We start from the raw sequence: 27,933 nt of genomic DNA on the forward strand, positions 1-27,933 counted from the left end.
AACCACACGGGGCGCCAAGTGCCGTCAGTCTCTTTCTGAAGGCTCTCCGCGCACCCCCAGAGCCCCTCGTTTTTCCACTCACCCGCCCCAGCCGAAGGCGCAGGCGCCACCTTCGCCCGCACCGCACCCCTCCCAACCAGTGACCACCGCGCAAGCGTCGGAAGCCTGGCGACCGGGGCGGTGGCGCGCCCAGAAACAGGCCGCATGGCGATTGGGCAGGAGCCGGTCGCGTGACTACGGTGTAGCCGCGCGAGCGTGCGCAGAGTGGCTCTGCGCGCCCGTGACGGAACGACGAGGCGTGGGGGTGCGCGACCTCGCCCGCCCGGCCCGGCCCCCGCCCCTTGGCCTGCCGCTCCGCCCCCGCGGGGCGTCCCGGGCCGCTCGTCCCCTCAGCGGCGGCCGCACGCGGCCCGGGGTCGCCGTGAGTACTCGCGAGGCCGGCCTGTGGGGCGGCGGCCACGGGGACGGGGCGGGGCGGCCGGGCCGCGGGAAGGGTGCGGGGCCCGCCCCGCCTCGGCCGGGGTGGATGAAGTAAGGGGCTTGGACCGGGTGGCTCTGAGGGGCCTCCTAGGCTTGACAGGCTTCGCTCAAGGCCGGGCGGCTGGCGACACCGATCGGGCACAGAGCTTCTTCCCCGGGAGGCAGGTGTTGGGTGTCTTTGGGGTCTCCGGAGGCAAGCGGAGAAGAGCTATCGCTGCTCCCCCCGGGGAGGCCTTAGGGCCTGCCCTGGAAGCGCGGATGGCAGCCAGTGTTTTGGGGGCTGACCTCGTCCTCTCTCTCCACCGGGTGTACCGGAGATAGCGCCAGCCTTTGAGAATCTCCCCTCCGTGGGTTCTCCCCCGCACTCTTTGTTCAGTGACTTAGTCTTTCTGAGAAAGGAGCACTCGGTATAGAGAGGAGTAACCCCCTTTCCCGGGACTACAAAGCTGGGAGTCAAACCGAGAGTTAAACGTTGGGGTCGGAAGCTTTTTTGGCTAGATGAAAAGTTGTCACACCGAGAAGTGCCGGTGGACCTAGAAAAGGACCTTTGTGATCCAGACTTGAGGTTTATTTACATTTGGCCTTTTCCCATACAAATCCGTAAAGCCTTCTGTGTTAGCTGCCATCATCCAAACTTAACACTGAGCTGAACAACACCCTTGTTTTGGGTACTCTTCACACAGTGTATACTTGGCCCAGCTTCTCTTGAAAGCTTCCCTCCTTCACCTCATTCAGATAAATCAGATAGGTCTTTCTTGCTTAATTCATTAAACAACTCCTTTAATTAGTTATAACCACATTACAAGAAAATTGGATGTAATTAGGACCTGTCAAATGTGCTTAAGTCCCAATTCCACTATACTGATGCTAAGCTACTTGCTTGGCCTTCCTGCACCTGAGTATTCTAAGTATAACGTGAAAGCATTGAGATAGATCATCTTTTAGGCTTGCTCCTCTTTATGTCTGTGAGTCTGTGAATTTCATGACCCACCACTACCCATTTCCCACTCTTTTTAAACCCATTCTCTACCTCCAGAGGAATGGGCTTTGAGAGTAGAAGATGGGGGTCCCTTTCACTGAAACAGCCTGGTTTGGAGAAGATGGTAGTCTCTGAATTGTTTCTTCCCTGGACAAGAAAAATTCCCTCTGAACTGCCTTTTTCTCCTTGTGATAACAGCAGAAACCAAGCAGCAACAGCCCTTGGAGAGAGGCTAAGTTTTTCTTGACTTCTACGGTGACAAAGACCTTGAGAAAGTTGGTACTTCTGGCCTACGCTGCCAACGTCCTACCACCCAGCCCAAGACAGCCCAAGCTGGACATTAGTGCCTCCCTCTTTATTCCTCATCCTGATCAGCACCTGACTGTTTATTTTCAAACCTCACAAACCCAGCTCAGCCCTCAGATCTTCATAATTTTGGTTCTCAGCTGCTCTGGAAGGTGAATGGAGTCTTGCTTTTTAAAATCATTTTTGTGTGATTTTGTCTATGTGTAGACACATTTAGGTTCTTGTATGTATCTCTCCTTTGGTTTAGGTATTTAGCAGACAGTTCATTCATTTATTAATTCAATAAGTGTGAGTTGAAGGACTGACAACATAGTAAAGAGTCAAAGCCTCTGCCACCACAGAGCTTATATTCTGGTGGAAGATAAATAAACATTTTGTATGTCAGAGCGTGATGCTGTGGGAAACTGTAAAGCAGGTAAGGGGGATAGAGAGTGCTAGTGTGTGTGTGTTGAGGTTCTGCTGTTCTATAGAGGATGGTCAAGATAACCTTTGAGCAGAAATCTGAAAGTAAGGAGCAAGCCATATGGATATCTGAAAAGCATTCCAAGAAGAGGCAACAGCAGGGACAAAGGTGGGAATATACTTGATATGTTTGAAGAACAGCAAGGAGGCAGTTGTGGAGTTTCAGGGATAATTTTCCTGTTCACATTTAGAGTTGACTTTTTAGGGCCCCTAAAAAAGTCCAAGAGTAGCCTATGATTTTTTTTAACTTGTTAGGAAATTTTCAAGCTATACACAAGAGTACAAGGAACTCTCATGAACCCATCACTCAGATTGATCATTAATATTTGCTGTATTTATTTCACCCCCCCCCCCCGCACACCCTACCCCCCTTTTGGGGCTGCAGTAGTATTTACAAGTAAATCTCAGATATCAGGCCATTTCATCTCTAAGAACTTCAATTGAAATTTCCCTTTGCATATTGTTTTTGATGAGTCAGGCACTGCTATCAGCTCGAGGACAGCTATGGTGTTTGCCCTGGCTTTGTGCCATATGCCCCACCCTAGGTCAGTTACCAGGCTTAAGTTAGTATCTGGGGAACAGACCACAGGCCGCTGGAGCACGCAAGGATTTAGAACAGTGGTTCTCAAATTTTATCGTGCATCAGCATAACTTGGAGGGCTTGTTAAAACACAGATTACTGGACCCCAGCTCTGGAGTTTCTAGTTCAGTAGGTCTCAGTAGGGGTCTGAGAATTTACATTTTAAATAAGTTCCCAGGTGATGCTGATGTTGCAGATCCATAGACCCCTCTCTGATCTATAAACCTAAGGTTCAGTAGAACCATATTAGAGACCAAGAACACCTCTGTTTAAGGTTGAAGTGGCTGAGACAGATATGTGCAGAACCAGGAAGGCCTAGATAGTGGTTCTTAATTTTGTGTTAGGGATTAGTGTTTTTCTGACTATTTATTAGGATCAGTATTGCATTTTTATTTGGGGAGTAAGTTCCAAGATTAGTCCAGGGTGTTATTTTGGCCGTGACAACTCAGACCATGTCTACCAGGAGATGTTCAGTGTTGTTGAGGATTTTTTAAGTTAGCTATGATTGTCATATAAAGGCTCCTAATGATACTGATATTTAATAAGACATGATGATTCAATTTGAGTAAATAACTAGGAGTAGAGATTCCCAAAAAAATCTGATTCTGACGAGGGTTGGTACTGTAAAGAATGTTCCTAAATGAACTGACTAGACAGAGTAGCATATCATCTGGTCCTGCCACCCTCACTTTTGGCTTAGGGTCTGATACAGCATTATAATCTAGAGCAGGGACTTGCTTTAGTCCCAACTCTTGATCTCAAATGGAACAGTAGTGTCTTATGTTTGTATAGTGCTTTCATGGTTCATTATCTTTAAAGAACTATGTGTACAAGTGTGTGTACATGCATGCAAGTATGTCTCTATGTGCAAGTGTCTGTAATATGTCCAATAAAAGTGTATCCATAAACATGTGTGCCTGTGTAAATACCATCTAGCTGTTAAGTGGTGATGAAACCAATTGTTGTCTACTTTCCACAGGACAGTGACTTGTTACCACCACCACAGCAGAGCCTGACATCCCCAGCAGATCTCCAGTCAGCCCCTGACATCACCCCCTCCCTTGTCTCCCTCTGTGGCCTCCTAAATGCCCATCCCGTTGGCCTGGGTTCAGCTGGTGGTATGGAGGGGTGCTGCCTAGCACTGACCTGGGAGTGTGTGTGACCCACTGACCCAATGGTGAGAACTGACTGCCCACCTCTCCATAGATGGGACAAAGTGCAAAACCTTTCCCTGGTTTTTTTCCCTCCCACCCTTTTGAAAGGTAGAGTGGGTATCTGAAGTTAAAGGAAGAAGGAGCATGGAGACTGTATTACTTGGGGTGTATACAAGTAGATTTTCTTGGGAAGGAAGGAGAGAGTTAAATAAGGGTTACGAAGGGAGTGATAAGACGAGAGAGCTTGCTTATGTGTGGTAGCTGCTTTGCAGTAATCCTAGAAGAGGCCAGCTTGCACTAGGATCTAGATATGCTTAGGAATCAACATTGATATTGAAGTCTGCATCCCTCCTCCACTGGCTACCAGAGCCTTAGTCATCATACTTAACACTCAAGAAGGCCAAAATTCCCTATTTTCTTCCATCCCTCACAAGTCAGAGGTAGGCCATGGATATGACCAGATTCAGGAAGAGACAGGTGTTCCCAAAGGGTGAGGTGAAGGGAGAAAAGGGAATAGGGCCTCAGTTTTTCTGTCCCAAGGGACCTCCCATTCTTTGTGGGAATCTGTTCCCTATCACCCCACTCTGTTCCATGGGATGATAGGGATCCAACAAGGGTTGTATCCTTATTTCTCATCACTAGGACATCAAAGGCCAGTTCTGGAATGATGATGATTCGGAGGGAGATAATGAATCAGAGGAATTTCTCTATGGAGTTCAGGTGAGATTACAGCCCCTAAAACCCATATTGGATAGTCTAAATGTGTGCTTCTCTGAATACAACAAGTAGTGAGAAATTATTCTGGAGCAGAGGTAAGATGAGGATACAATACAATGTTGGTGTGGTCTGAGCTCTGTCTTATCAGAGCTGATCTCATATCCTTGCTCTTGCCTGGGACTCATACCTTTCCCAGACTAAACATCCTTTGTATGTGGAAGCTACCAATGTGTTCTTGGTCAGAAATAATTAGTTTTTGACTCTTCCTTCACTAGCTAGTGGGTGTCATTTCATTCATTAGGGTCAGTTTTTTAAAAGATTATCCTGCCAGTGATTGCTTTATATTCTGACTACCCAGGGCACAATCCTGAGGAGGAATGTTGGACTCTTCACACAGAACCATCTGAGTTAAATTCTGTGCTCTTCAGTCTGTCCTGAGTTCTCATAGAAGGGATACCTAAGTATCCCTGGTCAGGGTCAGAAGAAAGCTGCAGACTTAAGGCTGTGTACTTCTCGAGCAAGGCCTACATTTGGTCCACTGAAAGTTCTTAGAGTGGAGATGGTGGGAGACTTGTGTGCCAATGGTGGGTGGCTAGGGCCACCATCAAGAGCCCCTTCACAGAAGTAGTCTTTTACTTATATGTACTGCTGCCATTTGATTTTCTTGTTCCTGGTGTTTGTTCATGTTCTTTTTATTTTGCATCTCTCTTTCCCCTCCCCCCAAACTCCCTCGCTGTTTTGCTGCTGACTCAGGGGAGCTGTGCAGCTGACCTGTATCGACACCCACAGCTTGATGCAGACATTGAAGCCGTGAAGGAGATCTACAGTGAGAACTCTGTATCCATCAGGTGGGGCTCCACTTCAGGAGCAAGCCACTTCTTTCTGAGCTGTAGAAGGCTAGAGGTTTTTCTTTTTATGGTATGATAGGGGGTCTGTGGACATTGATAAATTATGAGCTCAATAATAGATAGTGGGAATTGCTCAGAATACTTAAGCTTGGCTGATGGGAGTGTTGAAGGAAGTATAGCCACTTTTCTTAGAAGTTTCCTCTTTAGGCTGATAGTTTGACCTTTGAGGTCAGAAGGGCTTCTGGAGAAAGCCCTGATCATGTAAGTGGCTTGAGGCTGTAGCTAAGTCTAGATACAGAGCTGCCTTCCACTCTTTCCTCTCCCCTGGCCCCACGCTCAGTTCTCCCTCCACCTCAGTCTCTGTTCCCTTTTTTCTCCCTTAATGAGTCTCCCCTGTATCTCTGTAGAGAATATGGAACTATCGATGACGTGGACATTGACCTCCACATCAACATCAGCTTCCTCGATGTAAGTGGTGCTAGTACCCACCAACAACATGTCTAGCTGGACTTGTGGATTTTGTCATGTAGGCCAGGAGTCTTGTTCCTGAGTGCTGTATTTGGAGCACATATTCTTCATCCCTGTCTTACCTAGACCATCAGCAGACAGTGGTGTGTACTGTCATGTGCACGTGTGCGTCATATAGGGAAAACTTCCAAGTCCGTTCCTCTCTGTTGCTAAACTAGAACCTGTTTCCCTTACTCTTTTTAGGAGGAAGTCTCTACAGCCTGGAAAGTCCTCCGAACAGAACCTATTGTGTTGAGGCTGCGATTTTCTCTCTCCCAGTACCTTGATGGACCAGGTAAGGCAGTGACTTTTGGCAAGTAGGTGCCTTGAGTGTGGTCTAATCCAAAGTCCTAAGTTAACTAAGCCAGAGAAAAGGTAGGAATAAGGCCCTTGGGTGTAATTTGCAGGCCATTGGTAGGGGCTTTTCGGTTTTCTGTCATTGGTGTCTTCATTTCCTATCACCTGATAGCCATCCCCTAAAGCCTTCTTGGTTAATGAAATTGTTTTCTCTGGTCCCCAGATATTATTTATTCTTTCCATTCCCCTCAACTTCTTTGCAGAAGCGAAATGATTTGTAGAATCTGAGGAAGCTTGACCACTGAACTGGGGCTTTGGACTCCCACAAAAATAGAGACATGTACATACTTAGGAGCTTTTTCTTCTCTTTGCAGAACCATCAATTGAGGTTTTCCAGCCATCGAATAAGGAAGGGTTTGGGCTGGGTCTTCAGTTGAAAAAGTAAGAACTTTGATCTTTCTGGTTATGGACATATGAGGGGAAGAGATGAACATATGAATGGACAGGCAGACCGTTGGATGGAATGTTTCTTCCCACAAATATCTTTCTGAGATGTGCCCAAGAAAGACTAAGTTAATTTGGAAAGCCAAATTTATGATTAGGTAGGAGATCCTCTGGTTCTGGGTTGTCTGGCCTTGAGACTTCCTAGAGATGAGGTGGGCTCATCAGTACTTACCATTTAAGGATAAGTACAACCCTAGAATTAGGATCATGCTTTTCACATTTTCTCTGTGGTTTTCTCAGTGGGGCTCCAGATGCTCAGTTTTAGTTTATGGAATGTGTCGAGCATCTTGCTAATGTTTGGTATACAAAGAGAAATAAGTGAATGATAGATTCTACCCTCAGTGAAGAGAGTCCAGTGGATACATGTTCCAATACAAGTGAACATGTAAGGGTTAGAAAGAATATAGAGGAAGGGGTGACTCAGTCTGGTGGTGGGTGGAGGGCTATGAGTGAATGAAAGGGAGATGATTCATGTTTTCAAGGATGGGTAAGAGTTGTCCATGCAGACAGACACTGAGAATGAATAACATTTGCAAGGACACAGTCAGGTGAAGCAGCCTGTGTGTAGGAAGCTCAAGTAGTTAAATATTGCTAGTAAAATACAGGGGGAGAGTGGTGGGAATTGAAGCCAGAGAAGTAGGAAGGGGTCCAAATCAGAGAAGATCTTGGGCTTTTATCTTGTAGGCAGCGGGAGCATTGAAGGGTTTTAAGCAAAGAAAGGACGTGGTCAGATTTCGTTTTAGAGAAATGATTCTGGTAGCACTGTGTAAAATAGGCAGGAGGGGGTGAGACAAGAGACCAGAACTAGTTTAGTAGGAGCCTTTTGTAGAATTCCAGACATGAGATGATGAGGGCCTGAGCCAATGTGTTAATGTAGGTGAGAATAGAGATGAAAGATGGACTAGAGAGATTTGTGGAATATAAAATCAAGAAGACTTGAAGACTGATTTGGATATGTCGTATGTGGTCATAAGAACCAAGGAATAGTGGAAAATTACTCTTAGGTTTCCAGCCTAGATGTCTGGGTAAATTGTAATACCACCAATTTAAATAGGAATATAAGAAGAGGAGCAGGTTTATGGGATAAGGATAGATAATTAGTTCCATTTTAAACATGTTGTTTAAAGATAACCTTGCCAGGGAGGGAGCGGAGGACACCTGGGTGGCTCAGTCAAGTAAATATCCAACTCTTGGTCTTGGCTCAGGTCTAGATCTCAGGGTCGTGAGTTTAAGCCCATGGAGTTGGGCTCCATGCTGGGGATGGAGCCTACTTTTAAAAAAAAAAGTGATGGTAACCTTGGGTTATTCACGTGGAGGTACTCAGTACATAGTTAGATATGTAACAGAAGTTAGGGTTGAAATATATTCAGTGAATGGGTGGAGATTACATCCGGTGTAGAGTATAAGATTGCTAAGGGAAGACATGATAAAATGAAAAGAAAATAGGATCAAGGGCAAAACACCCTTTGACATCCAGACAAAATACCCAAGAAAACCAGCAGGATGGGCAGAGAAAGAACATTGAAGGTAGGTCAGAGAAGGTGGAGAAGAATAGGAAGCGAATGGTGTCACAGAACGCAAGGGAGAGAGTTTGTGCAGGGAGGGCAAGATGCCAGAGATATAAGTAAGAGGAGAACTTAAAAGAGTTTTCGTTGGATTTAGCGTTAAGGTAAGAGCAATCATAGTGGAGGGGCGAAGGTAGAAACTAGACTACAGTTGAGTTGAGAAGTGAGTGGTTAGCAATGAAGTAGAAACAATAAGTGCGGACTGAGATACTTGGATGAGGATAGGAAGGGAAGAGGGAGAGGTGGCTAGACTGAGGTGCAGAAACTTGAAACTTTTTTTGACTTTGGGAAAGGAACTGACAGGAAAGGGGGATGATTGACGGAACAAGATCGCTAAAGAGGCCAGAAGGGGCTGAAATCTAGAGAACAAATAGAGGAATTAATAGAAGGGTCACCTTGTCTTCAGAGAATGGAGGAATCAAGGTAGAGTGGAAATGGAAATAGATTTTGTAGTAGGGTTGGAAAATTAAGGGAGCTGGTAACTGATGGCTTCAGTTTTCTTTGTTAAGAAGGAAGAGGTTATTGGCTGTAGGTGAAGTTAAAAGCTTAGAGAAGGTGGTAAGATTTAAAATAATAACTTAGAGTAATGCCAGAGAAGACTGATCAAAGACAAATGAAAGGATTGACAGGACTAGCTGAGGGCCCAGCTCAAGTTGGAAGCCATAAGTTTGGGGATATAATTTTTTGCCTAACAATGTCAGTACCCCTAATGTCCCTACTCCTTTTCTTCACTGTTTACAAAGTAGAGGGTGGTACTCAATTCCAGCCCACTACTTCTGTTCCACTGTCAGTATAGTCATTCTTGGCAATAAATTCCCAGGTTTAAGACCATTGAAGGCTCACCTTTGAGATCTTCCATTAAGGGCAAATCATCTCAGAATTGTTCTGGTCCATTAGACCAGGTAATGGGAGTAGATATTTGCCCCTTAAGATAAAGAGGTACTTTAGGACAGTACATTTCCATGTGCTAAGGTCATTATCAGGGTGTCTTCAGACATACATTTTCCCACCACAATTAGCTTTATAGCCCCTGGGTCTGAATTTTGGATTAATTGCTTTTCATTGTTCTATTTCTTGACCTACTCCCCTGCCTGAGTTTTCATAAGCCTGTTCTCTTTGATTCCTTAGGATCCTGGGTATGTTCACTTCCCAACAATGGAAACATCTCAGCAACGATTTCTTGAAGACCCAGCAGGAAAAGAGGCACAGTTGGTTCAAGGCAAGCGGTACCATCAAGAAGTTCCGAGCTGGCCTCAGCATCTTCTCACCCATCCCCAAGTAAGTGCTCCCCAGGAGCAGATCATCTCTAATGATCGTGGTCCTGTCTGAGCTCCCACCCCACTTTCTTGATTACCTAAACTTATCTATTTTGCCCTCTCCCAAGGTCCTCTAAATTCTGCACCTTTAACTATTAACACCACCCACACAGTCCTGTCCCCTAGGTGTCTTTATCCTTGTACTTCTGACACCAGTATTCATACCTTGTTCTTTATGTAAAACACAATACCTAGCTCATGGTATGTATTTGAAGAATTGTATGCTAATATTTTCCATCTTCTCTCTTTGAACTTCATCCATTACTCCCTCTCCTAAGAAGGCAAAGTCTGAGAATAGGCATCAACTCCTTATTCTCATGAAAGGGTGCACTGATTTATTATTTAGGTTTTAGAAATAAATATTATCTCATTCTCTGCCCCCAGGCCTACGTTTTGTCCCCCTGGGGTCTCTGACTTTCCCAAAAGCTAATATAAACCCAGATTTGTAGCTTCCCAGGCAGTATTATTGACAGACAGAGATTGGGCTCTTTGGGTTGCAACTACTTCTTGCTTAGTACAGCAGTTAGCAGTTAATCATATGTATATAAACACCACACACACACACACACACACACACACACACACACACACACACACACACTGAGTAAATGAAACACGCATCCTGTGCAAGGGATCATTCCATACCTGGCCTAGATGCCATAGAGATTGACTGAGACTTTGCCTCTGCTTGTTCTCCGTGTTCCAATCTGAAGAACACACAAGTAATGACATAAAAATCAATCCAGGTTTGTGATCTACTTGTTTCAAAAATGTTTAAGATCCAATGAAACTTTACTCAGGTAGAAGTTCTTCTTTGGCTTAAGTCACTTCACCCATCCAGGCCTAGGACCCGCTTATCTCCAGTGTTCTTCTAGGGCTCATTCTGAATCCCCAGTTTCATCACCTCTCTTTGTTCTCTCTCCAGGTCTCCCAGTTTCCCTATCATACAGGACTCCATGCTGAAAGGCAAACTGGGTGTACCAGAGCTTCGAGTTGGACGCCTCATGAACCGTTCCATCTCATGCACCATGAAGAACCCCAAAGTGGAGGTGTTTGGCTACCCTCCCAGCCCCCAGGCAGGTCTCCTGTGCCCCCAGCACGTGGGCCTCCCTCCCCCAGCACGGACCTCTCCTTTGGTACATGGGCTGGGGAGGGTTTGACTTGGGTGTCAGGAGGGTGGGAATGGAAATGTGGGAGTATAGCTTCCAAAAATGAGGTGGGAGTATGGTTTTTCAGGTGCCCTAAATCAGACTTGGGCATGTACCATGAATGGGTAGAATGGAGCACATTTTTTAATGGCTGAAAACCTATCTAAACTGTTTGGCACACTTCTCTGATAGCAGGCCATGAAGCAGGGAGTCTGAGCTTGGGCATCCTAAGATGTCATGTATGATTTTATTAGGTTGTGGTTAGGACTTGGTCATCATCTTCTGTATTAACGTATCCATCTTCCTTGAAGAAGGTTAAGGACAGGTGAGCCTTTTTCAGAAACCTTTGGCAAAAATGTCTAAAGGTCTTCTCTCCGGCTTTGGGATTATTTAGGCTAATCGGAGCTAGGGCGTAGCTGCTTCAGTAGAATCCTAGGTGGTGAGTGTGAGGTCTTTCTAGGCACCAGGTTCATAGAGGCTGATGATGTCTGTCTTTCTACTCTCATCAGGTCAGTGGTCACTGCAAGAACATCCCCACTCTGGAATTTGGATTCCTTGTCCAGGTAATTGAGTTCAAAGCTTCATTCCTAAGCCTTCCCCCTGTTGTCTGACGCATCTGATCTTACATCTCGCAGCTCCTCAGTCAGTTAACAAATATATCCTGAGTTGCTCTGCTCTCAGACCTGTACTAAGCATTGTGTGGCTAGGAGAAAAGAAGGCATAGTTCCCATCCTCAAGAAGCTTATAGCATTACTGGGAAGACACTAACAGATCATGTCTGATCAAGTGCCAAACGATGCAGTGCAAATTTTAAGTGCATAGGTGTCAAGATACGAGAGGGATTGACATGCTTTCCTTATGATCCCCAACATCCTCACGCAAGTGGTCTTCAGTTTTCCCTATACCTCTTTCATTGCTCAGCTAGTACTGCGTCATCTCTTTTTCATATCTCTTTATTCCCTGGACATGCTTTTTTTTCACTTTTGCATCTCTGTTATCTTTGTTCACATCATTCCCTCCACTGGCCTTCCTCCCCATATCTGCCTGTTGCAGTCAAGGCTCAATGCTACCTGTGCCATAAAATTCTTCTTCATTACTCCAACTATTTTAGGTGGGAGTGATCTCTCCTCTCATTGAACTCTTGAGATGCTTTCTGTTTTGTATGGCACCTGTGTGTCACATGTCATATGCTGCTCTGAGTTGTAATTAATTTGTATACATGCCACATCTCCCTTGTTGGTGTTGAGGGTCTGGGAAAACAATCCTTTATGTTACTGGATAATCAACGAGACCATTTGCCGATACTGGGTACATAGCGGGCATTCAGTACATCTGAGTTAATAAAAGCTGTTCCATGTCCCTTTACCAGCCCAAAAGTCTATGAAATGGGAACAACTTGATTTATGCAAAACCTGGTACCTGGTAGAAAGAGTCATGTTAAGACAGAGTGTGGCTTTATTTCATTATTGTTGTTCTTTAGGTTTTGTTTTTGTTTTTAAGTAAGCTCTACACCCAGTGTGGGGCTTGAGCTCATGACCCCGAGATCAAAAGTTGTGTGGTCCACTGACTGAGCCAGCCAGGTGCCCCTAGACAGAGCGTTTTAAAAAAACTCTTTAGTAATGAGCACTGGGTGTTATGTGCTGCTGATGAATCACTAAATTCTACCCCTGAAACTAATAATACGCTATATGTTAACTTAAAAAAACATTCTTTAGGATATTGCCAAATGGCTCTGGATTTGTGCTGTCTTCCCAACAATTGTTTCTGTGCTTTTGACCAGTGAACAGACTGATTGTTCTGGGTAGCTGAAATGGCTTCTCAGGCCCCCTACCATGTAATCATGGACTGAATATTCACCTGTCTCAGAGAGATAATCTGTAATTACTACAACTAAGGTTAATAGTTTGGTTAGTACCTGTTAATGTTTATAAAATACTTTCATGAAAATTATCTCATTAATCTCCATTCTTCTGTGGGGTGAATAATACCCACTTTATAAATGAAGAAACCAAGGCTCAGGTTAACTGATTTGCCCAAAGTTATATGTGTTATTAAGTAGTGGCGGGGGGGGAGGATTTTAACTCCGGTCTTCTGCCATGGCTGGTCCTGTGTTTACTATATATAGTTGTAGCTCTAGAGTTGGGCCATCAGTTTAACTAAGCACAGGGCCCAAGAATAGATTCTGCCTTAGGCACAAGGCTGGCACAAGGCACAAGGCTCAAATAATTTCCCATATCTGTGCCTGTTCTTCCAAAAGACTTGGTACAATCTCTTCTCTCCCCAGATCATGAAGTATGCAGAGCAGAGGATTCCAACGTTGAATGAGTACTGTGTTGTGTGTGATGAGCAGCACGTCTTCCAGAATGGGTCCATGCTCAAGGTATATGCCCTAATCTGTGACCCTCTTCCTTGGACCCTTAGCCAAGGCTGCTTCACTCCTCATCTCGCCTTCCTTTCTTCCTGGGTCTATGGTAAAGGTAGAATTCTGTCCATATTCCCTGAGACTCTAGAAATAATTGTTTATCTCAGAAAACAAATCTCAGCAGTCCTGTTTGGAAAGATGAGGATATATGAATATTTTTTGAAGCTATAACCCCCACCCAACATTTGAAAATAGGGATCAGGTATTGATCAAGATGATTGCATATGATGCTGTTCTCAAGGGCGCCCAAGTCTAGGTGGGTGGACAGATATTGCACTGTAAGTATGGAGAGGAAATATGAGCAATGTTGTGGAAACGCACAAGAGAGAGCATCTAACTACCTAGGGAAGTCATGGAAGGCTTCATAGAGGAGACAGCATTAACTCTCAAACTTATATATAAGGTGTTTTAATTAAGGCTATTCTATAGTTTTCTCATGACATAGAGGGCCCCAAATTCCTACCTCATTCTAGAGTTGTCTGAGGTCAGATTTGTCCTTCTGTCTATAACACCTTCTTACTGCACGCCCTGTGCCACTACTGTCTGTTTACTATGTCCATTCAGCCAGCCGTCTGTACTCGTGAGCTGTGTGTTTTCTCCTTCTATACGCTGGGAGTCATGTCCGGAGCTGCAGAGGAGGTCGCCACTGGAGCAGAGGTATGGGAGAGGGAAAAGCTGCTGGGGAATTGGAACAAGAAAGGCCAGGCAACCTAGCAGTTTCACTCCTTGCAGTTTAACCTCCAGAAATGCTTACATATGTAAGGATGTTCACGATACTCTTGTTTGTAATAGTGGAGAAAAAACCACATGGATACAATTCCATCTGTGGGATTCTGTTAAAGAAACCATGGTATGTCCTTCCAGTGGAAATGCTGTACAGGTATTACTTATGGGTAGAACATTACATATAAAAAAGAAAATACAACAGTATGTGTAGTACAGTTCTTTCTTTTTCAATGGTCTATATAATAAAATAACTATTTCCATAGTAAGGATAATCTGAAAGGATAGACAGCAGACTTAACAGTAGTACCTGTGATGTATGAGATTTTTTGGGGGCAGGGGATAATTTTTATCTTTTCTTTAGTCACTTTTTAATTAACTGTTACTTGAGTTTTTATAAACAGCCTGTATTTTCTAATGAAGAAACCATAAGCATGTTTGCTTTTAAAAAGAAAAGCAGAGAGAAGTTCTGAGAGCCTCCGAAAGGTAGATCTGTGCTGGATACTGTGTGACTCCCAGCTCTGGGAGATCCTTTAGCTTCTGCCCTCTTTGTCTCTTTTCCCCTAAGGTGGTGGATCTGCTGGTGGCCATGTGTAGGGCAGCTTTGGAGTCCCCTAGAAAGAGCATCATCTTTGAGCCTTATCCCTCTGTGGTGGACCCCACTGATCCCAAGACTCTGGCCTTTAACCCCAAGGTATCGTTGCTTGGGAAGAAAGTCAGGGCTAAGGAATAGAAATGATAAGAGATAGTGGGAGTCTTTGGGCATCATTCTAGTGTATCTGGCAGCTTGGAATGCAGGACAGAAGGAATGGAACACTTGGTTCTTGGGAACTCTTAAACCCTAAGCTTTAGCTATTTTAGTGAATAAATAACAGTTTGTTAGAAGGAGGAGAGAAGAATTAACCCTGTTGGGGTTTGCTAGTGAAGAATATTGACTTTGGAGCCAGACAGACCTGGATTCCATTTGAGGTTCTATTCCCTAGCTGAATGGTGTAAGAAAAGTTGCTTAACCTTTGTGAATCTTGATTTCCTTATCTATAAAAAGGGGATAATACCTACCTTGTGGATTGTTATAAAAATGAGAGATAATATATGTAAAGTACTGTATTAGGGTTCTCCAGAGAAACAGAACTGATAGGAGCTAATATGTAGAAAGAGATTTATTAGAAGGAAGTGGCTCATGCAGTTATGAAGGCTGAGAGGTCCCAGGATCTGCATTTAGCAAGCTGGAGACCCAGGAGAGCCAGTGGTATAAATTCCAATCCAAAAGCTGGCAGTCTTTTTGGAAAAAGAACAGATTTTTCAATTCCAGTCCAAAGGTAGAAAAAGACCAGTGAGTGTCCTAGCTTCAGCAGACAGGAAGGAAGAGTTCCTTGGCCTTTTTGTTCTCCTCAGACCTTCAACTGATTGTGCGAGGCCCACCCAAATGAGGGCAGGCAATCTGCTTTACTCAGTCTGCTGATTCAGAGGTTAATCTCATCTAGAAACACCCTCACAGACACACCAAGAGTAACTGTGTGACAAAATGTTCAGGCACTCCATGACCCAATCGGATCAACTCAACGCAATTAACCATTGATGAAATTAACTACCACAAGTACCCAGCAGAGTGCCTCACTATTACCCTTCTTGCTATATATCAGGCACTATATAGGTTCTTTACATATGTTATTTAGTCCTCAGAACATCTCTGTGAGTGTAGCGGGAATTTTTATCTTCATTTACATACAGGGATACTGAGGTTCTAAGAGGTTAAGTAACTCCCCCTATCACTTCCAGCTGGTAAAAGAACTAGCATGTGATTCTAGAATTGTCTGCCATTAAATCTGTATTCTTTCCATGACATGCTATACTGTTTCCCTGGGTCCTAGAGTTCTTTTGTACACTGGCCCTCCTTTTCATCATATCTTACTCTCCTCCACTTTTCTTCATCTGGGTCTTCTCTTCCCATTGATTCCCCACAGAAGAAGAATTATGAGCGACTTCAGAAAGCTCTGGATAGTGTGATGTCCATCCGGGAGATGACCCAGGTATTCTGCCCTCTGCCTGTCCTGCTTAAGTGCCCTGTTGTGCTTGGAATCCGTGGGAGTGGAGTGAAGATTTAGAAATGCTACTCCGATTCCTCACTGTATTTTCTTTAGTTTTCCCTCTTCAGCCTTCCCAACCCTTGTTCTCTGTTACTCCTTTTTCTCACTCCTGCTGTCTCTCTCAACCTTTACCTTTGCTGCCAGTTCTTTCACAAGTTGTTCATATTTAATGTTTTCCCCATAATTCTTAAGGGATTAGAGAAGTGAGGGAAAGACTTCTGCCCAGGGTGGGGAGGGTGAGGAGGGGGCTTTGACATAAGGAACTAGCCCCAGGGGCCTACATCTTCTGTCCTTCTAGGGGTGGGGCAGCAACATGGAGCAGTGACCATCCTTTGACTCAAGGCTGCCCCTCACCAGACTTCCCCACCCCTCGTCTGCAATCTCTGCATGAATAGACATTCATTTGTACTCACATTTACAGGTGGGCCTCTTCTCAGCAAATCCTATATATCACAGTTCAGAGTAACACATAAGATATACCTAGGAGGGATGATTTGTCAGAAGGACTCTGCTTTATGTAAAGTTTTACCACAGGATTCCTTAGTCTGATCTTTCTGGGACATTGATTTTATTTATTTTTGATTTAAAGTCAACTTTTTAGGGTTGTAGGAATTGCATAAAATGAGGGAGACCCACCTGCATGTTGTTTTGTAAGCATTTTCAGTCATTTTCATATTTATTTATGAGTCTTCCCAATCTGACTGGGCTCCTTGAGGGTGGGAACCCCATCTCCTCTTGCCTCTGTGTGGCCTTTGGTGCCGCCTTCTTGCCCTGGGCCCTGAGAGTTAGTCTGTCATAAGTGGGAGGGCTCCCACCTCTCCTGGGAGATAACTTTATGGCCTTTGTCTTACAGGGCTCATATCTAGAAATCAAGAAGCAGATGGACAAGCTGGATCCCTTGGCCCATCCTCTCTTGCAGTGGTAAGTAGGATGGATAGAATGGGACATCCTTCGGGGGATTGTAAGGGGGGCGTGAGGGTGTATGGTATTAGACATGGAACCTACACCTTCTTTTAGAGGCAGTTTTAGCACCCACCCCCCCCCCCCCCCCCCCGAGGTTATAGATGTTCTGGCTGCTTTTTCTTGGGATTTTATTGATATCCTTGCTTTGCAAAGAACTCAGAGCCTACCAAGAACTCACAAATTCTGACGCCATGTTTCAGGTTCTCTTTAGGTGTGGCTTCCCAATAGATTTTTAAGTATTCTCTGCATGTAAGCATTAGCACTGTTTCAGCTAAGTTTTCTGTGCATCCAGAGAGGTCTGTCTCCCTCTTCTATTCCCTTTCCCTGTCTCAAGTCCATCCCTGTTGATGTACACTGTCCAGAGCCTTGAGGCACTATTATTATTCCCTTCTAACAAAGATTCTGAGCATTCTCCACTGCATTCCACCGCCTGCCCTCCTTCCCTGATCTTGATTTCTGTTGTTTTCCTGACATAGCTTTCCCCTCTTTTCCTAGTCAGCTTTTGACATCAGTACTTTCTCAATCAACATGCTCCCTCATAGCATGAGGAGTGACCAGGCATGGGCTATCCAGGATGGCACCACAAGTAAACGGGTGAAGCCTAAAGAACCACACTGTATCCACTACATGAGATAACATTGCCTTGTTGAGCCCTCACTGTTTTATGCCTTTGTTCTCTCCTGCACTCTGAGTTCAGCCTACACACAGCCCAGTCTGTCCTTGAATCCTCAGGAAGATTGTCGTAGTTTCTTCTGTTCTTTCTCCAGGCCAAACAGTAACTTTCTTCCATTCCTCCCCATCCTCGAGAGCCCTGAAGGCTTCCTCTGAACTCACATGGGATGGTTCTTGAGCCCTAGTTTTATGTGCCTAAATCCCAAGTACAAGTTGTCACCTTGCTAATAGAGATCCCTGCTTTCTGGGTTTTTTTTTCTCTTTTTTTTTTGTAGCTGATCTTATGTACTCTTCCTTTTGTGTTATCCTCCTCTCTTCCTAGATGTAGCGATCTCCCTTCCACCTCTCTCTTTCTTTCATCCATCATTTACTCACTAACTAGCTGATCTCTGGTCAGTAGCTTCCCTTTTGTGTTTTTCTACATGAGCGTTACCACCCATGGGAATACCCAGGTAGTGATCTGAACCTTTCACACAATGCAGACAGCCCTGGAATCCTTGCGTGTTCTCCCAGGGGTTCAGCAAGGCTGCTGCTTTGTTCTGGATGGTCTAGCCACACACTCATTCTTTCCATTCCTTTTTTTTTTTTTTTTTTTTCTGTTTTATGCTAGGATCATCTCTAGCAACAGGTCACACATTGTCAAACTACCTCTCAGCAGGGTAAGTGACCATTCTCCTTCTAAGCTCTTTAAATTTCTGGTGCGGGGCAGGGAGGGGCTCCAAACCAGCTACCACATTGGTCCTAGACTTGCCTCATTGGCTCTGTCCATCAACAGTAGTCTTCGGACCTAAGCATATTCTCTTTATTTGGGGTCAGTGCAAGCCTGATTTGCTCCCTATCCCCAACCCTTCCTTCCCTGATCTCCATTTCTTCTTTGTTTTCCTGACCCGACCCCCACCCTGGGCAGCAGCTGAAGTTCATGCACACCTCACACCAGTTCCTCCTGCTGAGCAGCCCTCCTGCCAAGGAGGCTCGGTTCCGGACCGCCAAGAAGCTCTATGGCAGCACCTTTGCCTTCCAGTGAGGAGGGTGGGGACTGGGGGTGGTGGGGGTTGGGGGGGACAACAGATAATTTAGGGGGATGGGAGGGCAACTTCGCTTGAGGTATATGAGTGTGTGTTACCTATATCCATCAACTGATGAGTCAGATGTTTATTATTATTATTGTGGTAGATGATGTAGAAGGTAAAAAGACGTATGTGGTCTGGTCTTTATTCTCAAGCTACTTATATTGTAGCTGAGGAGAATTACATTTACATATGAGAAGATGTGGTTGAAGAGAACAGATTGAAGGAGATAGATTTGAAAGCCGTTTTGAAGGAAATCAGCGATTTATGCCTAATTGTGGGAGGGGAGAGAGAGATTAAGAAGGGAGTAGTGGTACCCTTTTCTTTAAATAGATGTCAAGTCGGGACTGGCAGCCATATTTGGAATCAGTGAAAGTTTGTTGAGTGTGAGATGAATCTGTTTAACTTGAAATATCAGGAAAATAGGCAAATGAAAATACAGAACCAGCATTGGGGATTTAGGATGGGACTAGCCGAAGCACAGAAAAAAGGATGGGACTGGAAATTAAGATGGAGGGTTCTCCACACACACATATCTTGCATGCCTGTGACTGTGTCCATGTGCATGTCCATCACTAGGTGTCTCTGTGTCTATCATCATGTCCTGTGTGGGTGAGGATGGGTGGGAGTGGCAGTCTTGGAAGTGCTTCTGGGAACCTCCTACTGTGAGGAGACCTGTATTCTACCCTGCCTTACAGTGGGTCCCACATTGAGAACTGGCATTCGATCCTGCGCAATGGGCTGGTCAATGCATCCTACACCAAACTGCAGGTGAGGCTGTGCCCCTTTCCCTTTCTCTCTCCCCCCCCCCCCGCCCCACTCAGGTATGGGGAAGGCTGCTCTAGAGTACTCAGCTGTTTTTGCCTCAGCATCCTCAAATCTAGCCTGTTGTGGGGCTTCCCTAGGAAAGAGGTTGGAGTTGTTTGTGTAGCATGAATGTGGCTGTTGTATAATTGACCCCAGGCTGTGTTTTTGGGTGGTTTGGGGCATGGGATTATAGCAATAGGCACAAATATGAATTGCTGACTGCAGCCACTGTGATGAATTAACCTGTTAGAGCTTTTTAATTTATTTGTTCATTCAGAGAATTGACATTAAAGACTTATTTCTTTGCCCTGTGAGACTCCAAGGAATGGTTTTTGTCCTTCCTCTTGGCTACCTGTTCTATAGTTCCTTTTTTGGAATCTGCGTATGTACCAAGGCCTGGGGACAGGAGTATGGATTCTGAGGGACTGACTCAGTGGCTCTGCCACTCCTCAATTTCCAAGACATCAGTATCTAGTACGGCAGAGGGGTTAACCTGCATCCACTTTTCAGCCAATCAGCTTTTTAAGAGTAGGTTCCTAGCATTATCTGAATAAGTGAGAAAGGTAATTGGAGGGACAGAGGGCTGGATAAGCCTTGCGGCTGCCTAATATACAGCCCCGGGAGGGCCCAGGCTCATATTGCTCATCCTGGTGTTTCCCTGCAAGCTGCATGGAGCAGCCTATGGCAAAGGCATCTACCTGAGCCCCATCTCCAGTATTTCCTTTGGATACTCAGGTAAGAAATACTCTCTGGCCACCTTGACTCTATTTACGTCGCATTCATTTTGTAAATACATAGTCTATGCTGTCTCCTCGTTCGTCACGGATACTTGGTCTGTGTCAGCTCTTTCCCCAGCCCTAGATACATAGTCTGTCTCTCTACCTCCTCTTATTAAAAATCTATATTCTTTACAAGGTGAGGCCAGTTGTCTCCCTTTCTCTTAAGTAGTCCTCTTTCCATAGGGATGGTTTTATTCATTGTAGAGGCTTGGCTCTGAGATTGAGTTAGGGAATAACTGGGAGATTGAAAGAAATGAAGCTTTTCGTAGGCCACATTTTTAGTGTTAGCGGTAGCCTGTCGTTATTAGGGATGGCGTATGTGCCCACGGGCATGTGAGTTTATATATGAATACACTTGAAGGCTTGAGTATCTTCCATAGGCTTACATGTTTGGAGACATTGTTCTCCCTGTCAACTACCTTTTAAAATTTAAACTGTCTATAATTACATAATATAATAGTTACATTGAATGGAAGAGAAAGCCTTTTATTCCAAAAATAAGGCATGACTGAAGCCCATATTCCAGTCAGGAGATAAGTCCCGCTTTGTTCTGTTCAGAAAACGAATCTGACTTGAAACTCTCTCAGTGTTCCAGGGTTATGTCTTAGTTCCTCTTCAGTTTTCTTTAGTTCTTGTTCTGTATAGTCTCTGTATTAAGGATAACCACCATATATTGCACGTCTGCCATATAAGGGGACAGTATGAGATTCTTTATAGATTATTATTTAGTATTCTCCAGTAATTGTAACTGTTATAAAGAAAACTTAGATCCAGAATCATAGAACTTAAAAGAGTCTCTAAATTTTAAACTACTCTAACAACAACAAAAAACAAACCAAAAAACGCACTGAGCCCAGATAGTTTTATAAGTGAGTCTTTTTTTTTTTTTTAAAGATTTTATTTATTTATTTGACAGAGATAGAGACAGCCAGCGAGAGAGGGAACACAAGCAGGGGGAGTGGGAGAGGAAGAAGCAGGCTCATAGCAGAGGAGCCTGATGTGGGGCTCGATCCCATAACGCTGGGATCACGCCCTGAGAGGAAGGCAGACGCTTAACCGCTGTGCCACCCAGGCGCCCCTATAAGTGAGTCTTAAACCAAACTTTAACCAAACGAAACCAATTATTAGTCTTATATAAAATTACTCTGAGAATGGAAAAAAATTATAAATCATAAAAAATCAGTAAATTTGAAAACTAAAAACTTGTGTTTATCAGAAGACATCTTAAGAAAGTGAAAAGCTACAAACCAGAAGACATTTAGCAACACATTTAACTACAAAAGATTAGTAATAAAGTATTTTTAAAATACTTAAAAATCGGGGCACTTGGGTGGTTCACTTGGTCAAGCGTCTGCCTTCAGCTCAGATCATGATCCTAGGGTCCTGAGATCGAGCCTCGTATCAGGCTGCCTGCTCAGCATGGAGTCTGCTTTCCCTCTGCCCCTCCCTCCTGCTTGTGCTCGCTCTCTCTCTCTCTGTCACTCTCAAGTAAGTAAATAAAATATTTTTAAAAAATAAAATGCTTAAAAATCAATAAGAAAAAGACAACCCAATAGAAAAATAGGCAAATGATATGAACAGGTATTTCACTGAAGAGATGGCCAAAAAATATGTAAAGTTGCTTAACTGCTATTAATCAAGGAAATAAAATAAAGACCAAAAAGACTTACTATTTAGCACCTGTGTGGATTGGCAAAAATTAAGAAATCTGGTAGTACCTCTAATGGTTCTAGAAATTGTAGATCAGCAGGATCTCTTTTATTGTTTATGGGACTATAAATTGGTACAACCACTTTGGAAAACAATTTTGTGTTAAATTTCATAGAGCTAAGAAATTTTATCCCAGTGACCCAGCATTTTCATTGCTGCATACATACACCCAAGGGTGTACATGAATGGTCAAAGCAATACCATTTGTAACAGCAAATCGTGGGAACAACCCAAGTGCTCATTATCAGATTATCAGGAGGATGGATAAATACATTTTAGTATATTCTTAGAGTGGATTATTACTTAGCAATGCAAATGGATAAACAGTGGCTCTCAACCATGTGGCAAAATTTTAGTAATTAGTTGAATTTAAAAAAGGCAAGCTCAGGGGCACTTGGGTGGCTCAGTTGGTTAAGCCTTCAACTCTTGGTTTCAGCTCAGGTCATGATCTCAGGATTGTGAGATCAAGCCCCATGTCAGACTCTGCACTCACCGTGGAGTCTGCTTGTCTCTCTCCCTCTGCTCCTCCCCCCCCACCCCCACACACACTCTCAAAATCTTAAAAAGAAAAAAAAAAAAGCAAGCCCAGAAGACTACTGTATGATGTCTTTTTTATATTGTTCAAAAGCAAATAAAATTAAACATTAGGTGCATGTGTGTGTGTACGTATGATAAAACTAAGAAATTTCAGGACAGTGGTTACCTCCCAGTGAGCGGCAGATAGATATGTCACTAGTGATGTTTTAGTTCTTCGATTTAGTTTGTAGATTGGGTCTATAGGTATAAGAGATAATAAATAAATAAATGATAGTGTGTCATAAACCAAACCTGATGATGAATCCACACAGCGTAAGTGCCCAAAAATATTTACTGAATGTGTGAATGGATCTTACTCTGTGTGCCTGGGGTGCAAAGTAGGGGTTGTGTTGGGGTAGTCTTTTTGGCTTCTTTGTCCAGGTTTCTCAGTTTTTATCTTTGTCCAAGCCTGAGCTTCCCTCATTAAGCTCTTATTTTCTGAGTTAGTGAGATTCTCCTGGTTCTTGGTACCTAGAAAATTCTTGCTTCCTGTCTGTTCTCTCCCTCTTTCCCCTCTCACTGGCTTCTGTTTACTGCTAAGTACCTGAGCCCCTGTAGTTATCATATGGAGCCAGGAATCTCTGTTGACTCTTTGTCTTTCCTCATTACTTTCCTGATTACATAAAACATCATTATGACACCATCCTTTTCCCTCTTGCAAATGTCCATTGATTATGGATACAAAATGGAGCAGAATTTTACTCTTCTAGATCATCTCATCCAGTCCTTTATTACTTTATAGTCAGGAAGGCTCTTACAGAGAAGTTAAATGACTTTCCTTGGGGTTCACAGCTGTGAGTAGCAGATCTAGGATTGGAATCTAGGCCTCCTAACTTGTAGGCCACTTTTCTTATCACTATATTGGATTGACTGGGTAGGCTTTACTTGAGTGAGTCTTTGAGGGCCCACAGATATGTGAGAGTCTCCATAATATGAGATGTGTATAAATGTCCAGTTTATTGTAGTTACTCTAGCATTAAGCCAACTCTGTATTCTTATATGTTTCCGTCTACCCTATTCTGCTCTGGTTTTTCTCTGTTCTTCCTCAGGGTATCCTTAGTTTTGTGGCATTCGGTACCCTCTGGGAGCTGGTATAAATGGAGAATATCCATTTGGCTAGTGGAGCCTCCATTCCAATGACTAATGATAATGGCCATTATGTGCAGGTTATAATGAGGGCCAATGAGGAAGGAGATGGTAAACATCTGTTTGTTTAGTTCTGTTTAGAGACTTCTGATATGCGTATACTCTGGACACAAAGCATCCAGGGATTATTCTAGCCACCGTGTTCTCAGGTTCTGGTCTTGGTAAACTGACAGAAGATCATTGGGTCAATATGGACAGGACAGTGTGCAACAGGAATGGGATGAGACAGGATTTGGATTGTATCATAAGGGCCATCTCTGAGACCAGCCATAGAAATCAGATTGTTCTTTCATGTCCTTGGGTAGAATTTGAGTGGGAATTTCACTCAGAATCTCGCACTGAAATACCCCGGATGAGAAGGTCATGACGTTTGGATTCAGAGCTAAACCTAGTTAAGGCTAATGGAGAAGTGGAAATAGAGGGGTGGTAAGTGTCCTGTAGGAGAAAGAAATTAACAGTTTAAGTCTTGCCCTCAGTTTTGTTCAGGCCATAAATCTGTCCTGGGACTTCAGTATAAATGGATGATGAATTGACAGCCTGAGCAGTGAAGAATGTCCGTCCGGTCATCACCAGTCATGCACCATGGCTGTCACAAAACCAAGAATTGAAGCAGAGTGGGAGTAGTAATAGAAAGTTCCAGGGTGGAGTGGTGAGATAGGGGCCCTGCTTATGGTCTGTTATGATAGCATCATTTCCTATCTTCATCTCTCTCCCTCTCTGACAGAAGGGGACACACACACACACACGACTGTGATAAGGCTGGGCCTATGAGAAAGCTTAGTACGAAGACTGAAGTCCTAGTCACGAGCCAAAAACAGTTGAGAGTAGGGGCACATAAGCAGTGTTTTGTATCTAAATAAGAAAAATATAGAATGAGTCTAAAAATGTTACAAATAGGGCTATTCACTGGGAGATAAGGATGGTGGAGGATTTATGAATTTAGGTAGGGGGGAACTGGAGGGAATTGGCACCACTTCCTCAAGTCTGGGAAGACTTGAGGAAGGAAGCAGGATTCTTAAGGTTGTTGCCATTGTGGTTACTTGTGGAAAATTATTCATCACTTACCTGCTATGCTTTCTGCCTTTTCTCTTAAGCGACTCTGGTCATAGTTTTCTACGTAACTTTGAGACTAGAGCAGATCTGACTTGCTCTGCTTGCTTCCTCTTCACTCATTTTACTCAACCTGGCGTTGATCCAAAGTGTTGATACCACTTGCCTGGGCCCCTCATTACTGGCTCATTTCATGTGTTCCTCCCTGCTGAGGGCCTTTTAGTGATTCTCTGAGGTTTTCAGGATAAACTCCAGTTGCCTTAACATGGTCTGTAAGGCCCGCCTGTTCTGATCCTAGCTTAAAGCTTCCGCATCGTCTGTTGTCACTCTCCTTCCACTGATTATGCTCCATAAAAACTAAGGCACATTGCTTTTTTCCTCCAGGCTGTCCATGTCCTGTTGCCTCTGCCAGAATACTTTCCTCCTCTTCATTTAACTAATTCTTCCTAGCTGTCACTGGGAAGCCTTCTTCAAACCCCTAGCGCAGGCTAGTTCCCCTCCTCTCGCAGCTCACGCATTGTTCTAGAGTCTCCCCATCACACCTCTTACCGTACTGTGCTGTAATTACTTGTTCTTTGCCTCTGGTCTCCATCAGACTAAATTGTGTCAGGGCAGATACCTGTTTGTTTTATTCGCTACATGTCTAGCTCAGTGCCTGGCACATAGTATGCACTGTAGTAAACATTTGATTGAGGAATGGGTGAGTGAACTGGATTTGTTGTTCTGTGACAGGAATGGGAAAAGGACAGCACAGGATGCCCTCCAAGGATGAGCTGGTCCAGAGATATAACAGGATGAATACCATCCCCCAGGTATTATTGGTTGGCACTGCTCTAGTGAGGCAGAACCCCTCCCCTGGGATAAGTTCAGGCTACAGAGATGGATGGGGAAGCAGATGGTGGGGGAGGTGGGTAGTTTACAGATCATTTAAGGAATCAGATACATTCTAAGGTGAACACACTTCCAGAGTCATATGTGGCCTTAGTCATAAGTATGAATGCAGAGACTGAGTCTAAATGCAGTGACATGAAAATGTAAAGATGGAAGCTATGGACTCATCCAGACTGATTATGGGAAAGCAAATTTGGGGAGATGGTGACTGGGGAGTCCCAGATATCCCTGATCTGCACCGCTAGCCATCAGTAGCTAACCATCCTGTCTAGGGAAAGCTGTAACAGTCCACCTGGCTCTGCTCTCCTTCTCTTCTAGACCCGATCCATTCAGTCGAGGTTCCTGCAGAGTCGGAATCTAAACTGTATAGCACTTTGTGAAGGTAGGTAGCTCACCCAGTCCCTGCTTTTCTGTGTCCCCAACCTTACGATTCAGCCAAGGGTGGTGTTGACACATCATGTCTTCCCTCCCCTCCCTGGACTGTGTGACTTAAGCATCATGTCTATAACTTCTGGCCCCTTCTTCCTAGTGATTACATCTAAGGACCTCCAGAAGCATGGGAACATCTGGGTGTGCCCTGTGTCTGACCATGTCTGCACACGGTTCTTCTTTGTGTAAGTCTAGGAGGGTACCTTGGGGCTCACTCTGAGGAATGAGGGTGGGGGTGCAATGGTGTGACTACTGGGAAAGTCTGTTTCCGTCATCCAAGACTTGGCTCTGGCTACCTGAGTGGAGCTGATACTGGAACTTTCCCTGTGGAAGATGGGGTTGGGTGTAGGTCAAGGTCTGTTTAAAGGAAACCAGATAAGCTGAATCTTTTCCACCCAGAAGAGTAGCAAGAAAGGGTTTTGACTTCTGGGATGGGATGGCCACACCTCCAAATATAGTTCCACTGGTTGACATTATTCTGGTATTGTTCTCCCTCTTATGCTCACACTTGCCCTATCTTTGGCAGATATGAGGATGGTCAGGTGGGCGATGCCAACATTAATACTCAGGACCCCAAGATACAGAAGGAAATCATGCGTGTGATCGGAACTCAGGTTTACACAAACTGAGGGGGCCCCAGCCCTCGTACCACCCCTGTTCCCCCAGGATCCATCTGCCCTCATTCAAGGGCTCAGGAGCAGCATGCGAGGCTGCCCTGAGGAATCAAGGGGCCATTACCAAGGGGCAGGAAAAGGATAGAAGAGGCGGCCTTCATGGTGGAGACTGACCCAGGAACCACTCCACATTTGGATGGCCCAGACTGACTCCCTACTCCTGATTTTCCCAGTTGACTTCACCCTGTTTGTAAATAAAACAATAAAATGGAAGGTGCTGTGGACTGGATATGATCACTGTGGTCTGACTAGCCTTGGCCCAGCACCTGCCCCAAGCCCCCAGATGGGGTGTTGGGTGGGGAGAGTGGAATATCCTCAGGGTTGGAACTAATTATGTTGGGTGGAGTCAAAGCTGAGTCCATCTAGGGTAGTGTCCTACAGATCTGGCAACATTTTTTTCAGTGGACTGGATAAAGAAGGGAAACTTACCAGTTGTGCAGATGACACAAACTCAGAAGGATAGAGAATACCACTGATGCCTGTTCCTCAAGACTTAAAAGGACTGTTGAGGCCAAAGCAGCTCAGATTTGCTACCCTTAGGACCTCTCTCTGCTTTCTGCATTTAACCTAGCCACTCTCCCTTTCTCTCTCAGGGGTTGGGCCCCTACTCTCTTCCTCCCAGCTATTTCTTTAGGAAAAGGGAGGTGGGGGGGAAATAGCTGACAGGCGCAGGAAGTTGGCTTGGTCTCGAATTTGACATCTAGAGAAATGCAGCCTCCCTTAATAAAACAAAATCCAGATTCTCCAAGGAAAGACAGCTATTTCTGGGAGACCTAACTGTTTCAGTGAAGTGCATCTCCCTATTGAAATTCCCACTGCCAACCTTCTGCTGCCTTTTCAGGCTGTGTTTCATGTGCCTATAACCCTAAGTTGGTTCTCTGACAGGTTGGGCATTGCCAAATATTTTATGAAATATTAATGAAGAAAAATAGGAATATAAGCACAGAGGATACAAAAAACATTAAACAAGCCTGGCTTTTCACGTATTGGCTTTTTATTCTGTTATAGCTTCTTGATTTACAGTGTCTGCCCAACACCACCTAAGGTAGCCTTCTTTGCCTGAGCACCTTACCT

The 27,933-nt window shown here is 44.4% G+C and overlaps 1 protein-coding gene across 7 annotated transcripts; it reads left to right on the forward strand.

Annotated features, from left to right (window-relative positions):
* The first annotated feature begins 324 nt into the window (after positions 1 to 324).
* PARP6 (poly(ADP-ribose) polymerase family member 6) lies at positions 325 to 27,088 on the forward strand. 7 transcript variants are annotated; one of them, XM_040643026.1, is made up of 24 exons: positions 325 to 421; positions 1,658 to 1,917; positions 3,787 to 3,984; positions 4,604 to 4,681; positions 5,432 to 5,526; positions 5,934 to 5,994; positions 6,238 to 6,328; positions 6,705 to 6,771; positions 9,528 to 9,677; positions 10,641 to 10,851; positions 11,373 to 11,426; positions 13,148 to 13,243; positions 13,850 to 13,942; positions 14,577 to 14,702; positions 15,973 to 16,038; positions 16,949 to 17,016; positions 18,341 to 18,389; positions 18,638 to 18,750; positions 19,496 to 19,568; positions 20,270 to 20,339; positions 25,598 to 25,677; positions 26,075 to 26,138; positions 26,286 to 26,370; positions 26,712 to 27,088. In XM_040643026.1, exons 3-24 carry the CDS (start codon positions 3,982 to 3,984, stop codon positions 26,812 to 26,814), a joined length of 1,896 nt encoding a protein of 631 aa, XP_040498960.1. In that variant the 5' UTR covers positions 325 to 421; positions 1,658 to 1,917; positions 3,787 to 3,981; the 3' UTR covers positions 26,815 to 27,088. The 7 variants fall into 7 exon arrangements, 6 of the variants coding, with proteins under 6 accessions (XP_040498960.1, XP_040498963.1, XP_040498964.1 ...); XM_040643029.1 differs by having other exon boundaries at positions 18,641 to 18,750; XM_040643030.1 differs by having other exon boundaries at positions 10,641 to 10,791.
* The last annotated feature ends 845 nt before the right edge of the window (positions 27,089 to 27,933 follow it).

The sequence above is a fragment of the Ursus maritimus genome, unplaced genomic scaffold (genome assembly GCF_017311325.1).
Source record: "Ursus maritimus isolate PB19 unplaced genomic scaffold, ASM1731132v1 scaffold_27, whole genome shotgun sequence".
NCBI lineage: Eukaryota > Metazoa > Chordata > Mammalia > Carnivora > Ursidae > Ursus > Ursus maritimus.